Genomic DNA, 22,729 nt, shown 5'->3' on the forward strand with positions numbered 1-22,729 from the left:
TGTTCAGTTTGATGTGTCCACTTTAGAGAGCTTTGAGATAAAAAGTAGAGTGAAGCAAGGATATGTTCTTGCCCCTACACTCTTTGGATTCTTCTTCTCGGTACTCCTGAACTGCACATTTAAAGATATGAAAGGTGCAGTGTACCTTCACACAAGATCGGATGGGAAAGTCTTCAACCTGTCGTGATTCAAGTCAAAACATAAACTTAGAAAGATGCCTATCAGGCAGCTTCTGTTCCCCAATGATGCTGCTCTTACAGCCCATGATGAAGACCTAGTAAAAGAACTCATGGATTGCCTTTCAAGAGCTTGCCAGGCATTTGCTCTCACTATCAGCATAAAGAAAACAGTTGTACTAGGACAGGGAGCTCCACAAGATCCATCAATCACCCATAATGAGAGCTAGCTGGAAGTATTCCAAAAGTTCAGCTCCCTAGGTTCCACAGTGACCACAAAACTCTCACTGGATGAAGAATTTAATGTTCACATTGGAAAGGCTGCCACCACCTTCAGCGGACTAAATAAAAGAGCATGGAATATCACAAAGCTTACTATCAAGACCAAAATGTTAGTGTACAAAACTTGTATATTCAGCACTCTCTGGTGTAGTGGAGAAACATGAACAACTTATGCACATCAAGAGAAAAGGTTAAACAGCTTCCACCTGCACTATTTATGTTGCATACTCAAAATCAAATGCAAAATAACATTATTAACACAGTGGTTCTTCAAAGATCAAATTTACCAAGTGTGACAGACCTACTTAAACAGAGATGACTAGGTTGGCTAGGCCATCTGAGCAGATTGGAAGACGGACGTATACCCAAAGACATGCTGTCAAGGGAACTATAGGAGGGAACAAGAACAGTAGGACACCCCGAGCTTCGCTACAAAGACACATGCAAGCAAGCAAGATATAAAGACATTTGGAATTGACCCTGACCAATGGGAAACCTTGGCAAGTGATTGAAACAAGTGGCATTATCACTTCCACCAGGGCGTTAAAGTCCATGACAGGAATTGGCTTCAACAGCTTGAAGAGAAAAGAGTCCATAGGAAGCAAGCAGCTCCAGAACCACCCAACCATGACACATATACTTGCAACCACTGCCACAGATCGTGCAAATCTCAGATTGGACTATTCAGTCACATGAGACACTGCAAACCATCTACGTCATAGGCTGCAATACCCACCATCTCTTGCAGACAAAAGGATGCCAATGCAATCATATAGTGCTACCTATACTGGAACCAATACTTTGCACACAAGAGCAGTGTACAGTATACATGTGCAATGTGCTTTTGGTAATCCAGTCTACTACATGAGCAGACCACTGCTTTCTGCACTAGCTGAAGCTTCCAAGCAGTCCTCATGGAAACCCCGCTGCAAAGCACATGCCAGTAACACAGCCAGGCAATTACACAGATATATAGGGACCTATATAATTCACCAGGGCTGTCCTCCGATTTCACAGTCAGAACAGGGGCCCAGACAGCCATTTTGCAGGTGAAGTGCAGCTCCACCGTGCCTCTGATTGGCTGAGGGGCCCTGACGGCTCCACCCCTCACCATGGATTGCCTGTGAGGGTTGTAGATCATGCAACCTCACCCACCACCATCAATCAGCAGAAAGGGGCAGGGCCATATGACAGGCAACCCCCACAGCAAATCAGCAGCAAGGAGCAAGGGGGAGGGAGCTATTTTGTGGGCAGCCCTTTGAGTAGGCACCTCAGCCACCTGAGATGCTGCAGCTCTCAGTAAGTTATTTCCCCCCCCACAGATTCCGTGGGCATCGCCTGGATTTCACAGGCAGTGCTGGATTTTTTAGAATCTGTGAAATCGTGAATTCAGTAGCTCCCTACAGATACGGCTATTTGTAGTGTAGTTTACATCAACAAAGAATTGTACTTGCATGTCCTTTCATTGTGACCCTTTCTTATGAGATAATTGATTTTGCAAGGTTCTGAACCTGTGGCTTATTGACAGCTTGCTTTCTAGGCTACCCCGGCCCAATCAGCATTAGCAGCAATCCCCCAATTTGTGGATGATTTCTACCACAGATTGCTGATGGGTCAAAGTGAATTAAGAACCTAATCCTTGAGCCATGTGTCCATCTGCAGAAGTTGCAAGTTTTTCCTCAAGGGAGGGTAGGTTGTAGCCCAGGATTTCTCTCCTTTTCCTTCCTCTGTGCTCTCTTCTCTGCTTCATGGATGAGATGCCTGACCTCATAATGGGCTGCTGCTTGGTTGAGGTTGCAGTGCCACTGGAGTTAGTCATCATTAGCCAGCTCCACCCAAGTCTGGACTTCAGCATCCATTTTTGTGCAGTATGCCTTCAATGTGTCCCTGTAGCACCCAGTCATAATTGAAGTCTTCATATCAAGATGGCTGTTTTAATAAAATGAAGACTGATATTAAAGCAAACTTTCCCGTTGGTTTGCTTCTTGGCAGTGTTTCTCAACCCATGGGTTGCAACTCAAAAGTGGGTCATAATGTATGAAAGGGTCACAATCAAACTTTCTCCTTTAAAGAAGAAAAAAGTGGGAAACCACGGCCTTTTCCTTGCGGGGTGGCAGAGTTCCAGCCTGCGAAGGGCTGCTTGGGGCCCCCCACATATCCCCTCCCTGCCCCACACACTGGGAAGGAGTAAAGGGTAGTGCGAGGGGCAGTGTGCCGGGAATGGCCATTGACCTTTACAAATGGGTCCTGCTATGAAAAGGTTGAGAACCACTGCTTTAGGAGAATTTCTCTGCACTTACAGCCACTTCCATACCAAGCTCAAATTGCTGCAGGTGATCTAGGATTTTCCCAGTTTGCAATCACTTGCTATTAGAGAAGACCACAAACCCAGCACTGCACCATGTGCAAAAAGTAACTACGCATATGTGGCACAGGCTATGCCAGACAATTGCTGGAGGGAGGAACTCGCTTGTAGGCCCCTGCTACACGTTACATTTACTACACAACTGAGGGATGAATGGTGCACTACATGGCGCCGGGCTGCGGGGGGGCAAAGCAAAGATGGCAGGAGAAAAATGACTCTTTTGTGACGGTGAGAACTGCTTTGTTCTCGTGAGGACTTCGGCCGCCAGGCACCCCCGTGTTTGACCGGCTGGTGTGTCTGGAGGCGCTGCCCACCGAAGGGAAAAGGAAGATACTCCTTTTGCTCATGTTCATGGTCAAGGTCAAGGTCAAGGGGGACCGGCTGCAGGGCTAGACCATGCGACTCCCAGCCATCACGATTATCTGCAGGCAAAAGAGGAGCAAAAATCTCAACATCCGGGAACTCCTCTTACCCTCGCTCAGAAGCTCCACCCATTCTTACATCAGCATGGCGTTTAGCCAGTCGCTGCGCCGTTCCGGTTCCGGCGTCCGACGCTGTATCTTAGCTACCGGACAGGGCCGGACCAACAGGTTGGAGGATGCGGGGGGGACGGGAGCGCCGGGAAGAGGGTGTTCGCTCCACAGAAGGACGTTTAGGTGCGGGAAGGGGGATCCAGTGAGCGATTGGTGTTATCTCAATGGTTTGCTCCGGCGGAAACGGCGGTGTTTCCGGACGCGCTTGTGGTGACGCGTCGCGCTCCCCGCCCCTCGCCTCCGCCGCACTGAGCAGTGGAACGGGCCGAGGGGGGCGGGGCCGGCATTTCGGTTGGCGGCGGTGGCGGCGCTTCCACCGGAACCCAGTGCTTGTCTCGGCCGTCCGGGGGTCCAGTGTCCTATTTGGCGGCGGGCCGGGAGTGACGCCGCGGCCCATGTGAGTGATGCCGCGGCTCTGCCCATCCCCGGTTGAGGGTCGCTGGGCTTCTCACTGGGTTTGCGCGGGGCGGGGCCGAGGGGGGCCGGGCTCTGGGCAGCTGCTGCAGCGCGCCTCTGCGCTCCCTGACGACCGCCGGGGTCCGCACCATGTGGGCTCCTAAATGAGAGAGAGATATGTTTATACATACGTCTGTGTGTCTCTCTCTGCATATATATGTATGTATATGTGTGTGTATATATATACTATTGAGACATCATACACTCACACAGTGTACACGGATGTATATATATACACGTGTGTATGTTGTAACCCCGCAGCTGGTCACTCTTGGCCTTAACTATGAACATGAGCAAAAGGAGCATCTTCTTCTCTTAAATGAGCAGCTCCTCCTCAAGATACATTAGCCGGGCAAACAAAAGGGTCCCTGGCTTCCTACAAGAAAAAAAAATTCCCAGTTCCACAGTCATTGTTTTGCCTGTGCGCCTGGGCTCCATTTATTGCACCATTCACCTGTCAATTGTGTAATAAATGTAATGTGTAGCAGGGGCCTGAGAGGTGTGTATATGCATGTGTTACATTTTTTGGCTCTTCTTGATTCGGTTCATAAAAAAACAGGGATGGAAGGGGCATCCAGGGGGCACATATATACACAACGTGTGTGTGTGTGTACATATATACACATGTAAACATCCCCATGTATATACACTCATATACATATACGTACCCATGTATGTGTACACATACACACAAGTGTGTATATGAGTGTTTATACATGGCGGGGTGTTTACATGTGTATGTATATATATGTCTATACACACACACATAGCACACAAACTTTCATGGGCTGAAGCTCAGCCTCATGAGATGCTATAAAAGGATTTGCCCAAAGCAGTTCCTAGAATACTGTCGCAGCTGCTCCCAGAACGTTCTTCTTTGTGGGTGCTAACATGCAGCGTTTTCTGCATTTGTTCTCTGGCTGCATTTTCCACACGGTGTAATCGCTGGTGTTCTGTGGCCGGGACAAGTTTGGACTTTATTTTCCAGAGTACGTTTCTTTGAATTCTGCGTGCAGCTGTTACTTCCCCATTGGGAGTCCATCTAGAGATATCCTCATTATTTGTTTTTTGACTGTTCTTGATTTGGTTGATAGAGAAGCTAGGTTGGAAGAGACTTCCAGAGGGTATATTGTCCAACCCCTTGCCTTACTTTGGACAGAAGTGATCCTGACTATCCCAGACAAGCCATAATCTCAACTTTACGTACACCTACTGTCAGCCCTGACACAACACAGACCTAACAGGTAAAACAGGGGAACCGTGATGACCAGTGTCATGCATCTATGAAATACTGGCAATATGTGCTCAAGAGATCTCGGGTAAAGGGCCATGCATCCTGCTACAGAGGAAGGTGAAACCTCCCAGAGTCTGTACCAATCTGACCAGGGGTATAATTCCTTCCTGACCCCAAATATGATGATTGGTCTGACCCTGAGTGGAGGGGCAAGACCCTCTAGCCAGGATCCTCCAGCTTTGGTCCCAGCAGGAGCATTGGCACATCCCAGTGATCCTGCTCATCATGTCAAAAACTTCACCTCCCACACAAGGAGCAAACTGTTAGGAGCGCTGAGAGGGAGTTGGTTTGGACTTGAAAGGTGATGCAAGATAGGACCCCTAGCTTGCCTTTGGCACTCAAATGTCAGAACTCTGTATCTTTCTACTGGGAGGCCAGTGGTGCGTGAACATTTAAATCCTGTACTTGCTGATCCAGTTGGAAGCCTTGAAAGTATTGACTAATTCTGGAAGCAGATGATATCATCCTCTGTCTAAAATGTTGATGAGATTTTCCTTGCATGTGGTTTTATTGTTTAACAGTTATGTTTGATCTTAACAAACAGGGTGGTCAGCCTGCAGCACATCTGCCACAAGTGGCACGGGCAGTCTTTGCACGGCACATGGCAAAACAGGGGGGGCACAGCAGCAAATAGGGCAGAGAACGGAGCAGGGAGTGTAGAGTAGGGAGCAGTGCAGCAGAATAGGCAGGGGCAGGGTACTACAGTGGCATTTGGAGGGTGGGGGGAGGAATATGTGGCATGTGTCCCTTCGCTGTAGAAAGTTTTTAATTGCATGGATGGTATTTTTTGATGGTCAATACTGTAAGAATTATCATAAAAATTAGAAGGATAATTGCTACATATTTACATAAAATAACTGTGAATTCCTTTCTTTTTTATTTAGGATGGTATGTTAATGAAGAAAACAACGTATTTCTCAATTTGTTTCTTGTAAAAATCCTAAACATGGAGAACTTTATCCTGTATGAAGAGATAGGAAGAGGAAACAAGACAGTTGTTTATAAAGGAAGAAGAAAAGGCACCATTAATTTTGTTGCCATTCTTTGCACTGATAAATGCAAGCGACCTGAAATAACAAACTGGGTAAGAAACATGCTGATGACTATTTTTGGGAGAACATGTAGATGTGAATTTTACAGATAATAAGGCACTACCACATATTACTTCATGTAGAATTAATTTTTCACAATTTATAATGAAATTTTAAGCTCTTAGGCTTAAAATTCTTGCATCTTAAATTATGATTATTATTCATTTTTTGCATTGCTCAAGTTTCTTCCTTCAGTTCCTTTTTAGACACAAATTGTAGATGCAAACAAATTGCTTTGCAAGTTAGCTTTGTGCTGATCACAGAAGCTGTGGGGGACTGAGGTAGCGCAGGTGTTAAGAAACACAGTTGGCAGCTGGGATACTGTAAGTTTGAGGCCCTAGCAGATTCTGCAAATCTGCTAAATACCTTGTCACAAGGACATGAAAAAGGAAAGGAACAGAAGCTGTCACATCTTCATACCTATATCACTACATTAATGACTGGCTTATGCTTTGTTTATACAATGTGCAAATACAAGCAACTTTTGGTAATCAGTCATTTTTATACCTCTGAAGAGTAAATTTATATATGAAGAATATATACAATTAAGTTATTTTAAATTTTGGTTGGTAACAGCTTGACAAGGGGCATATCTACACGTTCATTAATGCAATATAATTATGGCACATTAAATTTAGTCCTTGTTATTGCATCGTAATTGTAATTGATGCTACTGCACATTAGTGCCGATGCATGTTTTTTTGTGACGCTAATGTGCGGTAGACTAATTTCACCGCACATAATTGCATTAGCACAGTTTTTGCCTGCCATACAAATGCGCAAAAGAGTGAGTCTACTGCACATTTAATGTCTCGTGTATATGTGCCCAGAGTTCTTTATCAAGAAACATAGTTATGAAATTCTAAATTAGGTTGCTGTGTATCAAGTATCTGTACTCCTAAATTCATGTTTTCTGAAGTAATTAAGGAAATGATTATTAAATTACCACAACGTGTCATTGCTTAAATATGCTCAGGTTATTTTGTTTCACTTTGTGACTGGGATATCTAACAATTCTGCACATTTAAGCTTCCTCCTTTATTTAGATTCCCTTTAGGTCTTCTTTTTTGTTTACATTTCCCTGAAAGGAAGTGGAGAAGGGGGAGGACTTTTAAATTTCTTCCACACATTTTTTTTCCTCCCTTTTGAAGGTGGAGGTCAGAATCAAGGTCTTGCTGTGACAGGTCTTTAGGCATTATATATGGCCATGTTTTTCTTGGTTTGATGAAGTTATTCAAGATTGCAAAAGATTTGTGCTGCTTTTCTTCTCAGAGGCTTATGCCTTTTTAACACTTCCAGTTTGTTTGTTTATTTACTTATATGCCACTTTTCCCAACAAAGGCTCAGTTTCATTGACCTGGAAAATGAGAGTCATAATTTTGACCTGAACTTCTGATTATACAACAAAATAATAATTTGTTTCTGTCTTGGGTCAGCTGGCCTGACCCTGTTTTTTTTTTTTTTAAATTAACAGTGATTGTTTTACATGAGCTGAACTGGTTTGGGGGACCTTCCTCTGTGTGTGTCTAAACACAGAGAAGTTGAGCAAGTCTATGACAAAAGATGCCTTCTATCCCTGAGATTTGAGATGGGATAATTTCCTTTTAAACTATTCAAAATACTTTAGCCATTTAATGTTTACAGTATTAAGGCGTGCTTAAATATTAACTTCTTAAGAGCATGACAGGTGAATCTAGAATTACTTTTTGTTGTAGTATTTTTAGTAACTCTTAATACTGCTCTCCAAATAAATACATTCACTTACTCTGTTACAGGTTCGTCTTACACATGAAATAAGACATAAGAACATAGTAACATTTCATGAATGGTATGAAACAAGCAACCATCTCTGGCTCGTAGTAGAATTATGCACAGGTAAGCGATACTAAATAAGTAAAATGCTGGATAGGAGCTTTACAGTATAAATTTGTAACTAAAATATTTACCTAACATATACATTTATTTAATTTTTTTCAAAGTTCTATTTAACAACGTAAATGAAAGAGCAGAAATTTTACTATAAAATTTGTATGAAGGAATCATTCACAACTTTTGAAATGATTCCTAGAAAAATGCTTCCAGGCAGAATTCTTTTCTATTTCAATGAATATGTTTTAAAAGTTAATTGATGTGAATAATATGATGAGATTTAAAAAGGTTAGCAAGTGTGCAGCTGCTGGGTTTTCCAGAACAATATAAGGTGAATTCTTACAGTGGTGACTTGAACAAGTGGAGTAAGTTTTCTGAGGACTGCCAGCTTGTTCTCTTTTTATAGTCCTCCAAGATTTTATGCAATATTAAAGAAGGGAGGGCGATAAAACCTAATAAACTCGTAAATATGACCATATGGAGTATTCATAGGTCTCCTCTACAAATATCTATTAGATAATTACCTGATTAACTGCAATTAATTTGGACTGGCTATATGCGCAAATTAACTGTGGTGCCTTAAGAAGGTGCAACCATCTTTGAAGTTATTGCTGGAAAATGTGTAATACTCTTTATAGGTGGTTTCTATTCAGCTTTAATTTGCACATGTAGCTTGTGCTCCCATGGCTGGGAAATCACAGCTTCTATGATCTCTCAGCCATGGGGACATACTTTGTGCCCCGCACCTGGGAGACCAACTGCTGTGATCTTCCAGCCAAGGGGGCACACTATGCACCCTGCACTTGGAAGATTAGCTGCTGGGATCTCTCAGCTGCAGGAGCACCTTGTGTACCCCATACCTGGGAGACTGCAGCTGCTGCAGTCTTCTAGCCTCATGGTGCATGGTGCACCCCCTCACCTGGGAGCCCCTGCAGCTATGGGGGCTTCCAGCTGTGAGAACTTGCTGCTGGCCAGTGCAGGGGTTCTTATTGCTTGGCTTAATGGGATCTTATGATCCCACAGTTGCGACTCCTGCCATGTACGTGTGGCATGATCGAAGGTATGATTTTATGAATCATGCATTAGATCCCATCGTGCCTTTACCTGCACCTGTAGAGGGCCCCATATAGTTTTGTGTACATCAAATGGGGATTTTTATGGTGGTATTAAGTGAGTTAAGGCTAGGGATGTGAACGGTTAAACAATTAATCATTTAACCGATAAGCCCAGTGACAACCGGTTATAGCTCGCTGGTTATCATTTACCATGGGATGGAGTGCAGTCCAGTAGGGAAGGTGGGGAAGGGAAGCCAGCCCAAGCGGGAACTGGAAGACAGCAGGGCAGGCAGGAGGGAACAGTGAGTAGGAGGAGAGGGGGAAGAGGGAGGGGAGATTAGTACATATAGTTAGGTTCCACGGACCCTCATGCAGCTGCTTGCAGCCTCCCCACTCCAGTTGGCTGCGGCAGCTTCTGTTGCTGCAGTTACCATTGCAGCTGCTGCTGGCATCTGTGCATGCTCCCCAGCCAGACCTGCAGCGGCTCTAGGGCCTGTCAGGGGTAAGGTGGATGTAAGGGGGTGCATGGTGGCTCCCTGGGCCTGCAGCTCAGCCTCGTGTTCTGCTTGCCTGTCATGTCTAGGCCTGGCCTCAGAGGCTACCTGCCCACATGCATAGCTTGTCATGGTGCATGGTCTTGGGGAGTCAGGGCCCCAGGGAGCCACTGAGTCCCTGCCACACCTTGCCGAGGGAGGGCTGGAAATGCCTCTCTGATGCTGGGCCAGGCAGGGATGTCCCACAGGACTGGCTGGAGCACCCCCATGTGGATCAGACCAGGAGTTGCCATACTGGTTAATTATTTAACCATTATAATTACAGCAGGTTAAACAGATTTTTTTTAAATCTGTATTTACATCCCTAGATAAGGTCTCTCCTCTAGGTGAATGGACTCATCCTAACTCTAATTTAAAATGTGAGATTGAAAGAACTATAGAACTTAACCAAGGTGATTCTTTGAGCTTTCCTTATTCTCCTCCTGTTATCTAAATTATAATCATAATAAATGATAAAGCCTTTAAAATAATTTGTTATTACTTGTACATTTTGGACTCTTTGTTAGTATTGCTTCCTTGTTTGGAGAGAGAGGACTGGGCATGTTACAGGGGTTAAATGATCAAATCTGAATGCTTAAAATTGTCTCACAGTATGACCTAAATAAAAGTAGCATTTTCCTGTGCTGTGCTGCTTAAGCTGGTTTTGAATATAAAAGCTTCAGGTTCTGGTGCCAGTGGGGGAAAAAAAATCAGGCCATATACTTAGTACTCAACTCCATATGGGGAACTAACTTTATATAGCCAGGTTTGAAAACTTTGGTCTATCTTTTTAAGTTTAATTAAATGAGAAGTGTATACACTTTTGAGTATGCCATCTTTAAAAATATATATATTGAGAGTAGTCTTCATTCACTTTACCAAACAATTTAATAATTTCTAACGAGGATCAATGCTTTGAAATTACTGTAATTATAACTTTCTTTAAAAAAATCATAGCTATCATGTTTTTAAGCAGATTAAGTCTGAGACTGGATGACAGGGAGACAGAGGCTGGAAGCTTGGTGGGGAAAATAGGAGGGTACTAGATGAAGAATTGGGGAATAATTGAAAGGGATGGACATGGAGATACGACAGAGATCCAGTGAAGGGGTAGAAAGGATGTGACAGGAGGGGAAATAGGTCAGGCAAAGATTTATGGTGTAAGTGGAGATGGGGAGAGGCACTGCACTGGAAGAGAAGTTTGCATTTGGAGTTCAGGACTCTTAGCCAGTAGGGATACTCAACATAGGTGAGTGGTGATTAGAGGCCATGGTTGGGGATTCAGTGAGAATTGAGGCGAGGGTAACTAAGACTTCATGGAACATGGAGACCGGAGTAATGGAACTGATGGTAAAGTTGAGAATGGCTGAGAAAGGAGATTAGGACTGGGGTGCACAAGAATGAGTCTTCTAAAAGGGTAAGATTAGGACTTGCTTTACAAGGAAATTAAGGATGAGGTAAAAAAGCCTGAGAAGTGCTGACTATAACTGACTAGGTAAAGGGAGTTGGATGAGAACAAGTAGCTGGGGGGAGAGACAGATGGGAAGCTTGAAGGGGTTGGAGCATAAGTGATTATGCTTGTGGTAAATGGATAGAAGGAGTCTGTCCTGCAGAGTCAGGAATAGAACCCAAGATTCTTAACTCATTTGCAGCCTGTGAATATTTATGACACCCTTTAAGCTAATTGTGTGTTGCATCGTTTTCTAATGTTAGTCCACAAAAGATGATTGTCTGCTGTTGATGCCTGTTGAGCTCTTACTCAGTGTTGAGCTCTTACTCAGTGTTGCAGAGGTATCTGTGGTGTATGTATGGTAAGGGCACAACTTTGATGAACCATATGTGCCAGTGTGATGATGTGATAGATTGACTGCATCTTTGGTGTGTGTTCTTTTTACCTATCGGAAAATTAAAGTAAAAATGTAAGTTAGATTGCAAAGATGAACACTCAGAATTTAGAAGATGCCTAGTATTGAGGTTGCCAGTGAAATCTTGACAGACTTTTCTAGAAACATATTCTTTGTCTTTGTTGTGAAACTCAGGTATTGGAGAGTCTAAAGATGAAACTGTTGAAGATGACAATAGTTCTTACCTGTGTGTGTGTGTGTGTGTGTGTGTGTGTGTGTTTAAAGAAACATGTATAATTATAGTAGACTATTACTCTATCCTATTTTGGTACACATTTGACCTGAATAATTATGTATAAATACATTTCAGGTGGTTCATTAGAAGTGGTTATTGCTCAAGATGAACATCTACCTGAAGATGTAGTGAGAGACTTTGGTATTGATTTGGTTACTGGTTTACATCATATTCATGACCTTGGAATTATATTCTGTGAACTCACACCTGGAAAGGTAACAAGGAATATTACTTGTTTTATAATGGGCATCTCATACTAAAATGTAGCAATTATCTTTAAATTACTACCTTTAGGCTAAGGAATAGTTTGTATTACAGTAGGGTCAAGAAGCTCTGTTTGGCATTGGGGGCCAGATGTCTCTTATCATAATCACTTAAAACACTCAGCACAAGTCCATGCTCTGAACAGCCCAACTTAGGGGTTGGCAACCTACAGCCTGCAGGTCAGGATGTGGTCCAACCTGCTAAGGTTTGATCCAGCCCACAGCAGGCATCAGCAGCACATGGCGGTATTCTGGAGCTGGCAGAAGAAGAGGTTGGTGACATGTGGTGATTGGGGTGTCAGAATAGAATCTGTGATGCCCTACCGCATCCATCACTTTTCTGACCACCAAATCCACTGTTGTCTGTTGCCACTGGGGATGGTGGTCAATGGCACTCAGCAGTGGGGATGAGCAATGGTGGCTGTAGTACAGGGATGCAGACTCCATTCTGGCCTAGGGTGACTTTCAGTGTCGCACAGCACTAGAGGGCAAGGAAAGTGGCTGTCATGAACGACAGCGCTTCTAACAGCTGAGCCCTATTACTTTGGCCAGCCCTTTGTAAGAGGTTGCCGACTGCTGGTCTCACTAGGTTATTTTCTTTCTTTGTTATTCCTTTCAAAGATTTCTTACAATTGCAGATGTATGTCTGAGAGAGCAATACCTGCTTCCAGACTGGAGCATGATAAAATGAGCTAGCTGAATGTTCATTCTGAAACCCGTTCTCTTACAGCTCTACCTGTACTCTCTGTATGTATGTTATCTACAGTAGGAAACCACAAAATTCTTAGCTCATGCACTTTATCTTTCACCCTGAAGAATATTTTAAGATTTAAAGACATGTCATTTTGGAAAAAAAACAATGATTTCATCAAAATTAATATTGCATACAGTATAGTAATAACAGTTGAGACATGCAGTTAGCTAAACTTTCTTTGGTAACAGCTTCCCAACAAATTCTGAAATGTAGTATAAATGATCAGTTTAATGATTTCATAAAACAGGGCTGCAGATCTTTGGCTAGCTTTTGTAGTAATAGTCTGGTAAAACTGTAATTTTCTTTCTAAAAACCTATATGGCAATCACAATATGACCCTGATAAGAATTTAACTTACTTTTGATGTACTGTCTTTGCTCTTGATTGTATTCTCTAATATGTGGTCATATTTTTTTCCTCCCCAAGATTTTTGTAAAATCTATTACCATGCACAGGTGCATTAGCTGACTTCATAAAAAAAATATAGTGTTACAAATCCAGGGGTGTGAGATTGTAGAGATGCAAACAGAATATAGCAGAGTCAGGATGCCTGTGTCTCCTTTAAAGTCCCTCATTTATTAAGCCAGGTGGCACAGAACCTGATGGCTAGGTAGAGAGTTCTATCTTTTGTAAATTAAATGCTAATCCTAGTTACTATTAGTTTGTTATGCACACATTAGATCTCTGTGAGGATGCCTCTATTTCTAACTTCTTTCTGCAGCATAACATAGTTGGTAATCACTTCTGTCATTCAATCCAGTTCAATTTAGCCATTTCAAGGTAGGGAAGTCATTCATTTTTGTAAGACTCTTCTCGTGAACATAACCTTCTATGATAGCTTAATTTCCTTGAAACAGTGACAGTCAACCAATATGGGTACACTAGTGACTGCATGATAGCTGGATAGGAGCTGGATCAAATGTTTGTATTTCACTTAAATATTTAAGTTGGATAACTTTGTTTCATTCACAGAAAATGCAAAGCCCCCTTTTCCCCCAGGCTTTGAAACAGTAGTTTCATCCAAAATAAAATAAAAAAAACCTCTTTACCTGAACTCACTAAAACAAAAATCCTCTATAAACCTACTTCTTGGTGGCAAGGAAGAAAGGAGAGGGAGAGGGAGGAGGAGGAATGGAAGGGAAATGAGAGTCTTTTCCTTTTGGGACGGTTATTGTGTCAACTGTTATTGTGATCAAGACTATGTAAATACTATAATAAATAGTAATAATGAGTGTTGATCCAAATGGCAACTTTAATTAGCTTGGTTTGAAACATGAAACCTGAGAGAAGCCTAATTTTAAAAAGAAAAACCTGGGTGCTCTATTTTTGAATTATGTTTTGTTTTTATTTTTAGATACTGTTGGAAGGGCCTGGCACCCTGAAGTTCAATAGCTTTTGCTTGGCTAAAGCAGAGGGTGAAAATTTGGAAGAATTTTTTGCTTTAATTGGATCAGAAGAGGGAGGTATTGATGGTAATGAAAGTACTCCACAAAGAAACCTGAAAAACAGACTTAAAGGTAAAGTATGTGTTTTACCAGGCCAAATTAACTAAGCCCAATGAGATATAGTGGAAGCTTTTAAAGTTTTGATTATGTAGTGGGGTGGGGGGAGGAGGCAGAGGTCTTGTTTTTTGTGCCAGAAATCCTCAGAGCAGTGGAATTTTGTATTACTTCTTATTGCACACACATTTTTTGTTTGGTGTTGTCAGTGTCCTTGGCTAAGCAGTGGTAAGCATTACTTGAATTTGTATATGGTATAAATCACATAATAAGCTACAGTACCCTGTTACAAAATATGAGAACATTGTATGTGATTGTGAAAAGCCTTTGTTAAACAAATTGTTTTGTTACTGATTTATCTGTATGTGGAGCTACTACCCCAAGGGACGTTTCTATTTCCTCTTCCTGTTATAATTAATGCTACTGTCACATAAGTTAGAGTCCAATACATATTGGAAATAAGCAATAATGCACAGGGACATTCAGTTCTGGTAATGAGTCTAGCACTAATGTTAGGGTAAAAATGACAAAGAATATAGTATGAAAAAGGATTGTTGATTATCATTTTGTTGGGATGCTGCAGACTTTTGGAAAAACAGAACTGCATGATTACTGCTGCTTTTTGGTCAACTTGAATCATTTCTCTGGTTATATGTAACTAAGCAGGTAACTAAAAGCCTGATCATGAAAACTGAGAGCAGGTCCTGTATAGGACTTTTGTGCGTGGAACAGTTTTTGATTGGACCCTTTGTTTTATTTAAGCAAGCCTTTGGAAACATAAACCATTAAAGGGATCTTAATTTGCAGTATAACAAGAATTTCCTAAGTAAAGTGTAGAAAAGCAACAGATTTTATAAGCATGGAACCTTGTTTTTCACTCTTATACAAGCAAGCTTTGCTCAGACTCAGAACAACAAAATTGTATTTGCAATAAAACATATAATTAAATGTGTTTTATTATGTTAGCTTTAATTCTGATTATGTTTCAAATTACCCTGGAACTGAAGCCCAAATCCAAGTGATAAGTAAGGGACTAAGAAGCAGAGTATATAATACCATAGTGCATGAATTTGCATTGTATTTAAAGAACAGAAAAGGGTTTATTTTGTATTGGTTTATAAAATTCCATCCCCAAAATGCAACTCTCTCTTATTCATTTACTCCTGGTACTGGGGAGTTCCATAACATTTTCATAATTATTTTTTTTTGTGCTGCTTTGGATTTTTTAACATAAAAAATGTGTAGTCATTTCTAAAAATGTTAATCAAATTGATAAGAATTTAAATGCAGCAAGTCCCTAACTGGCTAGAAAAGTTAAGTCTTTGGATTAAGTCTAATAAGGATTTTGGTTTTTGATGAGTTTTCATTTTTCCACATTAATATTTGATGCAGATGAATGGAAAAAGTAAAACTGAAATAGCTGATAGAAGAAATGCATAAAATCAAAGCTAAGTGCAAAGAATACAGTTTCATGAACACTTAAAATAACAATTTGAACTTCTGTATAGAGGTGCACTGATATATTGGTGCCATATTGGATTGGCACTGATAAAAAGAAAATGAACATTATCAGCCTTCTTTCGGTCAGAGTGTAGCTGATAATGTATCGATAAATATAATATGCCTTCTGGCCAGGGCCCCCAGAGACCATGTGCATGTGTGCAGCCACATGCATGCACCAGCTAGTAATGAAGCCAGGCAGTGTGGAGATCAATCCCTCCAGTTAAATCTGTGGAGGGGAAGGGTGGGGGAGGGGCAATCAAGGCTCCCACGGTGAGGGAGGGAGTGGGGCAGGGCAGTGAATGGGACCCCAGGGCCATGTCAGGGAGTAGGACAGAGCTGCAGGTGACTCATCCAGCATTTAAAAACGGTGGCCGGGATGCTTGAACTAAAGCTCATCAGATGATGAGCCAGTGTGCAGCTCCCAGGTCAAAGGCAGCAGGGTGAAGAGCTCTGAGCCTGCAGCGGGCAGCCCACTTCCTCCCTTGTCCTGCTCAGCTCTGCTCTGGCTAAGCGTCCTGGTGCTTACAAATGGTGGCGGTGGCAGTTGAACTAAAGCTCAAATAAGCTTTAGTTCAAGTTCCCCTGCTGCCATTTTTAAGTGCTGGGATGCTGATCCCTTAGATGAGTTGCCCACAGCTCTGTCCCATTTACCCCCCTGCCCCTTTCCTTCCTTCACTGTGGGGGCCTTGATTTGCCCCTGCCATGCCCCTTGTCCTCCACAGACTTACTTGCAGGACACTGCTCTCCATGCTGCCTGGTGGCATTCCTGTAAATTGGTTATCAGATCAGTATTGGCCAATATGCCTGTTGAATAATTGGCTATCAGTATCAGCCAAGAAAATCTTTATCGGTGCCTCCCTACCTCTGTATTGGGATACTAACCATATGGAAGTATTTTTTGAAATAATCTAAAATAGATTTATTTATGAAGCTAACTCTGGCAAAAAGTGATCCTTAATTTACAGTTCTTTGGGCCTTGGCCATCAGTGATATGTATTGTATGAGCAAATGACTAGTGCTGGAACCATGGTAAAGCAAAGGGAAGATATTATAAGGTTGCTAATAGTGTAATATTTTTGAGAAGTATGGAAATAAACAGGATTACGGTCATTTTAAACTTAAACCAGCCTAGTGAAAGAACGGTTTTGATCAATAAGGGTTTAAACGTTGTACTGCACACCAGTAGAATATAGAAAGTAGCCCCATTAACAGAACTGCATTTTCTCTGTGCAAAAATGTATACCATCATAATGAGGTAGTATAGACGTGGCCTTTGCATTGTTCTTGATTCTTTTAAGATCTGTTAATGTCTTCTTTATTGCTGTCCTACTTTCAGTAACTAGCAGGATTTGATGAGTTGGGTTAAGGATCTGTGAACACCTATACCTTAGACACTTTAGAAGTTAGTTATAGATAGCTGTTTATATAAAGGCTATATACAGAAGATGTTCAGTCTCTACTTGGTGAATTGCTCTTCCTCCAGAAACCACAAGTGTGCAGCTGTTCATGCTTTTTTCTCTCAAAGTGGCTGCTTCAAGGCAAAAATAACCCAGGAGTACCCAGAGTTAAATCTCTTCCAGGAGAGTTTCTCTTGGGAGATTGAACGTCTACACATTCCATCCTGCTCTCCCTGCCCCCCAGCTTAACTCCTCCTGGGGACTAGCCTTCCTGAGACCAGGGTCACCAAGTGTGAGGTGGGGACAAGGAATGGACAGCTGCTTCCACCTCTTCTGTAGAACTGGTGCTCTAATGTGAGAAGTGGGCAGAACCTTGCCTTGCATTGCTCCCTGCTGGGTACCTGGAGCTGAGCACAGGGAGCAGTGCTGTCCCTGCCAGCTTCCTTTTGCTTGCTGTCCTTTTCAAAGGCACCAACTATTTGTCTTGCCGTTGGGTGCTTGTAGGCATAACACCCCCCACCCCCGACCAAAACAAAACCCCAGCACTTTACTTTTAATGCGGCATGAGCCCTGTGCATGCCCAGAAGAGGCAGCACATTATTTCTACCTGGCCCTGCAGCGTCCATAAAGCTCCGGAATTTTAGTGGGGATTTTTGGGGCATTTTTATGTAATAGCAGATTAAATCAGCTTTAGCTAAAAGCCCTAAAAAGCTCTGCTGAAGCTCCTGATGTTTATAGATGCTACAGAGCCAGGTTGAAGTTACGTGTTGCTGCTTCCAGTAAACTGCTTATTTTTTTTTCTTTCTTTTTTTCTTTTTAAACCATCTGCAAGCAGCTCTGTGCGTGCTGAGCACCTGTTTTTTGATGTGTGCTTGAGCCCCGGGGTGTAGGTTGTAGTTATGTTGGTCTCAAGCTTGCTATAACAATTTTTTCCAACTATTTAAGTTGGTCTAATAGAAGATATCATACTCACCCAAAGAATCTTGTCTGCCTTGAGCCCTGGAGCACCCATAGAGTCAGTGCCTATGGTCCCCACCCCTCCTGTGCTGCTCAGCTGTATTGTGGGGCAGGTGTTCAAAAGCTGGCTGGGAGCTGAGCTCAGAGAGGCTTTCCTCAGCCTGGTTCTTGGGCCAGCCAGCTTCCCCTTACCTCACCTCTCAGTTAGCATGTTGAGGGAGAGGGTGAAAAGGAAGCTGGTCAACAGGGAACCAGGTTCAGGAAGGCTTTGCATGGCAGAGTAAGGCAAAGTCTCTGTCGGTTCCTCATATCAGAGTCTTATGTGTGTGCAGTGGGCAGGGGCTTTGCCCCACTGCTCCCTCCACTTGGCTCCCTGGCACTGGAAGCTGAGTAAAGGGAGCAGTGCTGCAATCCCCCTGTCTGCTTCTGAAACCAGAGTCCTCAGAGTGAGAAGTAAGTGTGTATGTGTGTGTGGGGTGGGGGTTGCCCCATTGCTCCCTCCACTCTTCTCCCTGAGAGCAGGAGCAGATTAGAGAAATAGCTCCTCCATTCAGGGGCTTTGACCTATGCTCTTCTCCCATGGAGAAGAAGGGAAGCACCAAGGCACAGCCAGCATCTACCCCAGGTTAGGTCTGGGAAGGGGGAGAACTAGCTGCTTCTATTCTTTGACTCTTCTCCAAGCCAGACACTGCCCAGTTTGTGGTAGGGGCTGGGGGTTTTGTCCCAGTGCTCCATCTGCTTCACTCCCAGATGGAATGGAGAAGAGGCTTCTTCCCCAGTTCAGCAGACCCTGGTCTGGGGCAGGTGGGGGGAGACTTTCCCTGCTGCTCTACTCCCCTTGGGGACCAGGTGGAGTAGAGCAGGCACTGTTTCTCTTACCTTCCCCCAGGCTGGGATCACCCTGGTTTTGGGAAGGTGAGAAGAGCAGTGTAGAGGAGGTGGCTGCAGGCTGAATGTTTATACTGGTCCCTCTTCAGAAACAGTTTCTACTGGTGAAAACTTCTGAGACATTTGTATTGATAGAAATGAATGTCTATTTGTGGCTATTCTCAAGAAGGCTGTCTCCTTTGAGGTCTGGCAGATGTACTTTCTCTTTTGTTCAATGTATTGCTGTTCAGTATACATTTATGAACTATGGCTAGAAATGTCCCACCTCTCCCATTTGTCATTGACCAGGACCTTGTTAGATGCACACAATCTTTTTACCTACACTTATGCTATTTGAGTGCCTTCTACTTGGGAATGAATGCTAGATGTTAAAGAAAGGCATTAAAAACTGCTGGTCCTGAATGCAGCAGTTTTTGCTCAGCAAGTTTAATATATAAAAATGCATTAATGTAGTTCGCTGTATACTACACTATTTTCCTATCAGATATCAAAATTTAATCTTCCAAAGTCCTTAGTAGGCTGCAGCCGGACTATCTCAGAAATTACTGCTGTCCAAGATCTGCTTTGACAATCCCATTCATCAGGAACAAAGGGAGTCTTGACAGTAAGAAAAAGATTTATAGGAACAGGATTAGAAGCTTTTTTGTTTTACTTATTGCCAGAATTAAGAACAATAGGGAACATAACATGTTCAGGAAGAAATGTAAACCCAGTCTCTCTCCTATAACCTTTTAAAGAATTTCTGGAAAGATGATTAACAGCCTGTTCCTATATAAGAACCAAAATCTAAGAAAGAAACCAGTATATGAGTAGAAGAGGGAACTGGGATTTTTGTTGACTTTGTGTAGTTTTTTTAAGGATCCCAAAGATGCTTGTAACAATGGTATTCATAGATTATACACTTTTTATTTCTTGTATTGAGTTTAATTGGTACACAGATGTGTGTGTGTTTTTATCAACAATCTACCTTGTATATTTTTATCAAGTGTATCTTAGAAAATTAGTTAAGTACATGGTACTTTACTGAGAAGTAAATAAGTTTTGGCATCAGTTAAATGCAAATAATTTGATTTATTATAGGATTCATTTAAGCTATACATGAAAACTTAAGGTTTTATATGAAAAAGGCTTGGTTTAAGAAGTCACATAGTCATTCCCTTGAGTGGTTACTCAAACTATCAAGTGAAATGCATATTACTAAGTAAAAATAAATAGAGTCAGCTGTAAGTTGTAAGTTTGTAATTGCTTGAGTGTAAAATGGGTGTATGAAGATCACGACATCAGAATCTGAAGTCGAGCTCATGGTTTATCAAGCAGTTGTGATCCCCATCATACTGTACAGAGCCGAGTCATAGACAACATACTGGAGACACCTCAAGTTGTTGAAGTATCAGCTCTGGCTGTGGAAGATCCTTTGAATTTAGTAGAAAGATAGATGCACCAGCATTAGTGTCCTCTTGCAAACAAACACCATGAGCATCGAGGTGATGATCATCCAACATCAACTTTGCTGGGCTGCTATGTCATCCAGATGTCTGACTCCAGACTCCTGAAACAAGCCTTATTCTCCCAGCTCATTTAAGGCGTATGCTCAAAATGAGGGCAGAAAAACTTGAAAAAATGCAACATTGATATCAACTCGTGGGAGACTATTGCCCAGGACCACCCTGAATGGAGGAAGAGTCTGCTCTAAGGATTTCAGTACTTTGAAAACTTGCAGTGACAAAAGGAGATGGAAAAGCGGGAGCAGCAGAAATAGCATGTTGCAGATCAAATCGAGAATCCAGAGCTACTTGCCTTGCTTGGAAATGTGTGCCTGAGTTGCAGCAGAGTCTGTCAATTCTGGCATTAGCCATCTTCAGATCCACAGATAAGATAATCATGGAAGACGATCTTCCTCAACTGTAAGGGATTGCCAAAGAGGAAAAGCAGAGTGTAGAAAGTCTTTTGTCTTTCTGGCTGCTTAAAGAAATGTAAAAATATCCAAAATGCAATATGATAATTTCATAAATTTTATAGACGTTGGGGGCTGGAAGGGACCTCATGAGATCATTGAGTCCAGCCTTCCTGACTGAGGCAGGAAGTCTGCAGGGGTCAGATGATCCCAGCAAGATAAACATCCAAATGCCTTTTGAATGAGTCCAGAGTAGGTGCTTGCACCACCTCTGGGGATAGTCTGTTCCAGACCTTGGACACTCGGACTGTAAAGAAGCTTTTCCTTGTATAGAGTCTGAATCAGTCTTCTAGAAGTTTGTGGCTTTTAGACCTAGTTATCCTTTGGGGAGCCCTGGTGAGCAGCTGTTCTCCCAGATCCTGATGCACCCCCTTATATACTTATAGGCAGCCTTCTCTTTGCCAGGCTGAAGAGTCCCATGTCCCTCAGCCTCTCCTCATAAGGCTTGCTCTCTTGGCCTTTGATCATATGGGTGGCTCTCCTCTGGACTCTCTTGAGCTTATCCACATCTGTCCTGATGTGGGGGCCCCAGAACTGGACGCAGTACTCTAGCTGCGGCCTCTCTAAGGCGAAGTAAAGTGGGAAGATGATGTCCCTGGTTTTGCTTGATGTGTGTTGATAGATGCATGCCAAAGTTTGGTTTGCTCTTCCAGCCACAGCATCGCAATGGGGGGCTCATGTTCATCTTGTGATCAATTAAGACCAAGTCCCTTTGGCATTAATTGATTAATGGTGCCTAGATTCATGGGGGCAGGGGGAAGTCCCTCACCTCTATCTAAAATGGTAATAGGCTTATTCTGTCTGTCCAGAGCACTCTGATTGGTTGTCTCAGCAGCTGATCACAATGCTTACTGAAACAACCAATCAGAGTACTCTGGACAGAAAGAATAAGCGTGTTCAAGGGCCCTTAGTCATGTGTACAAGGGCCCACTTATTCTATGACTATAAACAAATCAGAAGGTCAAACTTTTGACAAAATATGTATTTATATTCCTAAGCCTGTGTTTACACATGGACAGCTTTATGTAGGCTTTTTGAGGATGAGAAGTTTTGATTCCAGTAGTTTTCGGTCAAAGGATAGCTAAAAATCCTTTATTTAAAGAAATACTGTTGTAATTACAATTTAATCGCAAATGTTTTGCGAGTTTCAACTAGTTTTAATATAAATTTCATTTTTAATATTTGTCCATCAAACTTTATTTATGGGTTTTTTAATCTGTTTGGGTTGAAGGTATATACATTGAACTCCTCTTTTCAAATGTGTATTTTTTCCTTATTGAAAGTAATGTTGAGAATTTTTTGGATTTGATGAAACGTTAGGTAGGCTGGTAGGCTTGCAGGGCAAATTATCGTTTGAATTATATTTTTGTCTTTGATCCATTTTTAAGTTTCCAAGGCGTCAATTTTTGTTATATTTAGTACTCAGAAAAAGTAGTTTCTCACTGATTTTGTTCTTTTGTGTTAATACTTTTAATTAAAGTATATTTGGGGGAATGCCAAAGGTGTTAAAGATGTCAGATTTTCTTTACTAGCTCCTGAAAATCTGAGTGGCTTTGTCACTGACCAATTAAGAGAAGGACTTGAAGATTATTTAATTCTATATTTGTAATTAGACATGCATGTCAGTTTTACCTCTGACTTATCTGCTTTGGTATTTTAGCAGCCATTACAGTCCACTTAGGAAAAGGGGATTATAGGAAATAAAGAAGATTATTTTGATA

The 22,729-nt window shown here is 42.2% G+C and overlaps 1 protein-coding gene across 5 annotated transcripts in view; it reads left to right on the forward strand.

The window, feature by feature from the left end:
- The first annotated feature begins 3,355 nt into the window (after window positions 1-3,355).
- ULK4 (unc-51 like kinase 4) overlaps window positions 3,356-22,729 on the forward strand; it is a 454,563-nt gene continuing 435,189 nt past the window's right edge. For 2 of the 5 annotated variants that reach the window (XM_090050393.1, XM_090050396.1), the window contains exons 1-5: window positions 3,439-3,753; window positions 5,991-6,190; window positions 7,973-8,072; window positions 11,869-12,008; window positions 14,165-14,327. In XM_090050393.1, the coding sequence (XP_089906519.1) occupies window positions 6,053-6,190; window positions 7,973-8,072; window positions 11,869-12,008; window positions 14,165-14,327 (541 nt within the window). In that variant the 5' untranslated portion in view covers window positions 3,439-3,753; window positions 5,991-6,052. Of the gene's footprint in view, window positions 3,414-3,437; window positions 3,754-4,906; window positions 5,057-5,990; window positions 6,191-7,972; window positions 8,073-11,868; window positions 12,009-14,164; window positions 14,328-22,729 lie in introns of those variants that run through there. The other 3 variants (XM_090050394.1, XM_090050395.1, XM_090050397.1) reach the window with 3 other exon arrangements.

The sequence above is a fragment of the Crocodylus siamensis genome, chromosome 5, assembly GCF_052110815.1.
Source record: "Crocodylus siamensis isolate JL-2025a chromosome 5, ASM5211081v1, whole genome shotgun sequence".
Classification (NCBI taxonomy): Eukaryota; Metazoa; Chordata; order Crocodylia; family Crocodylidae; genus Crocodylus; species Crocodylus siamensis.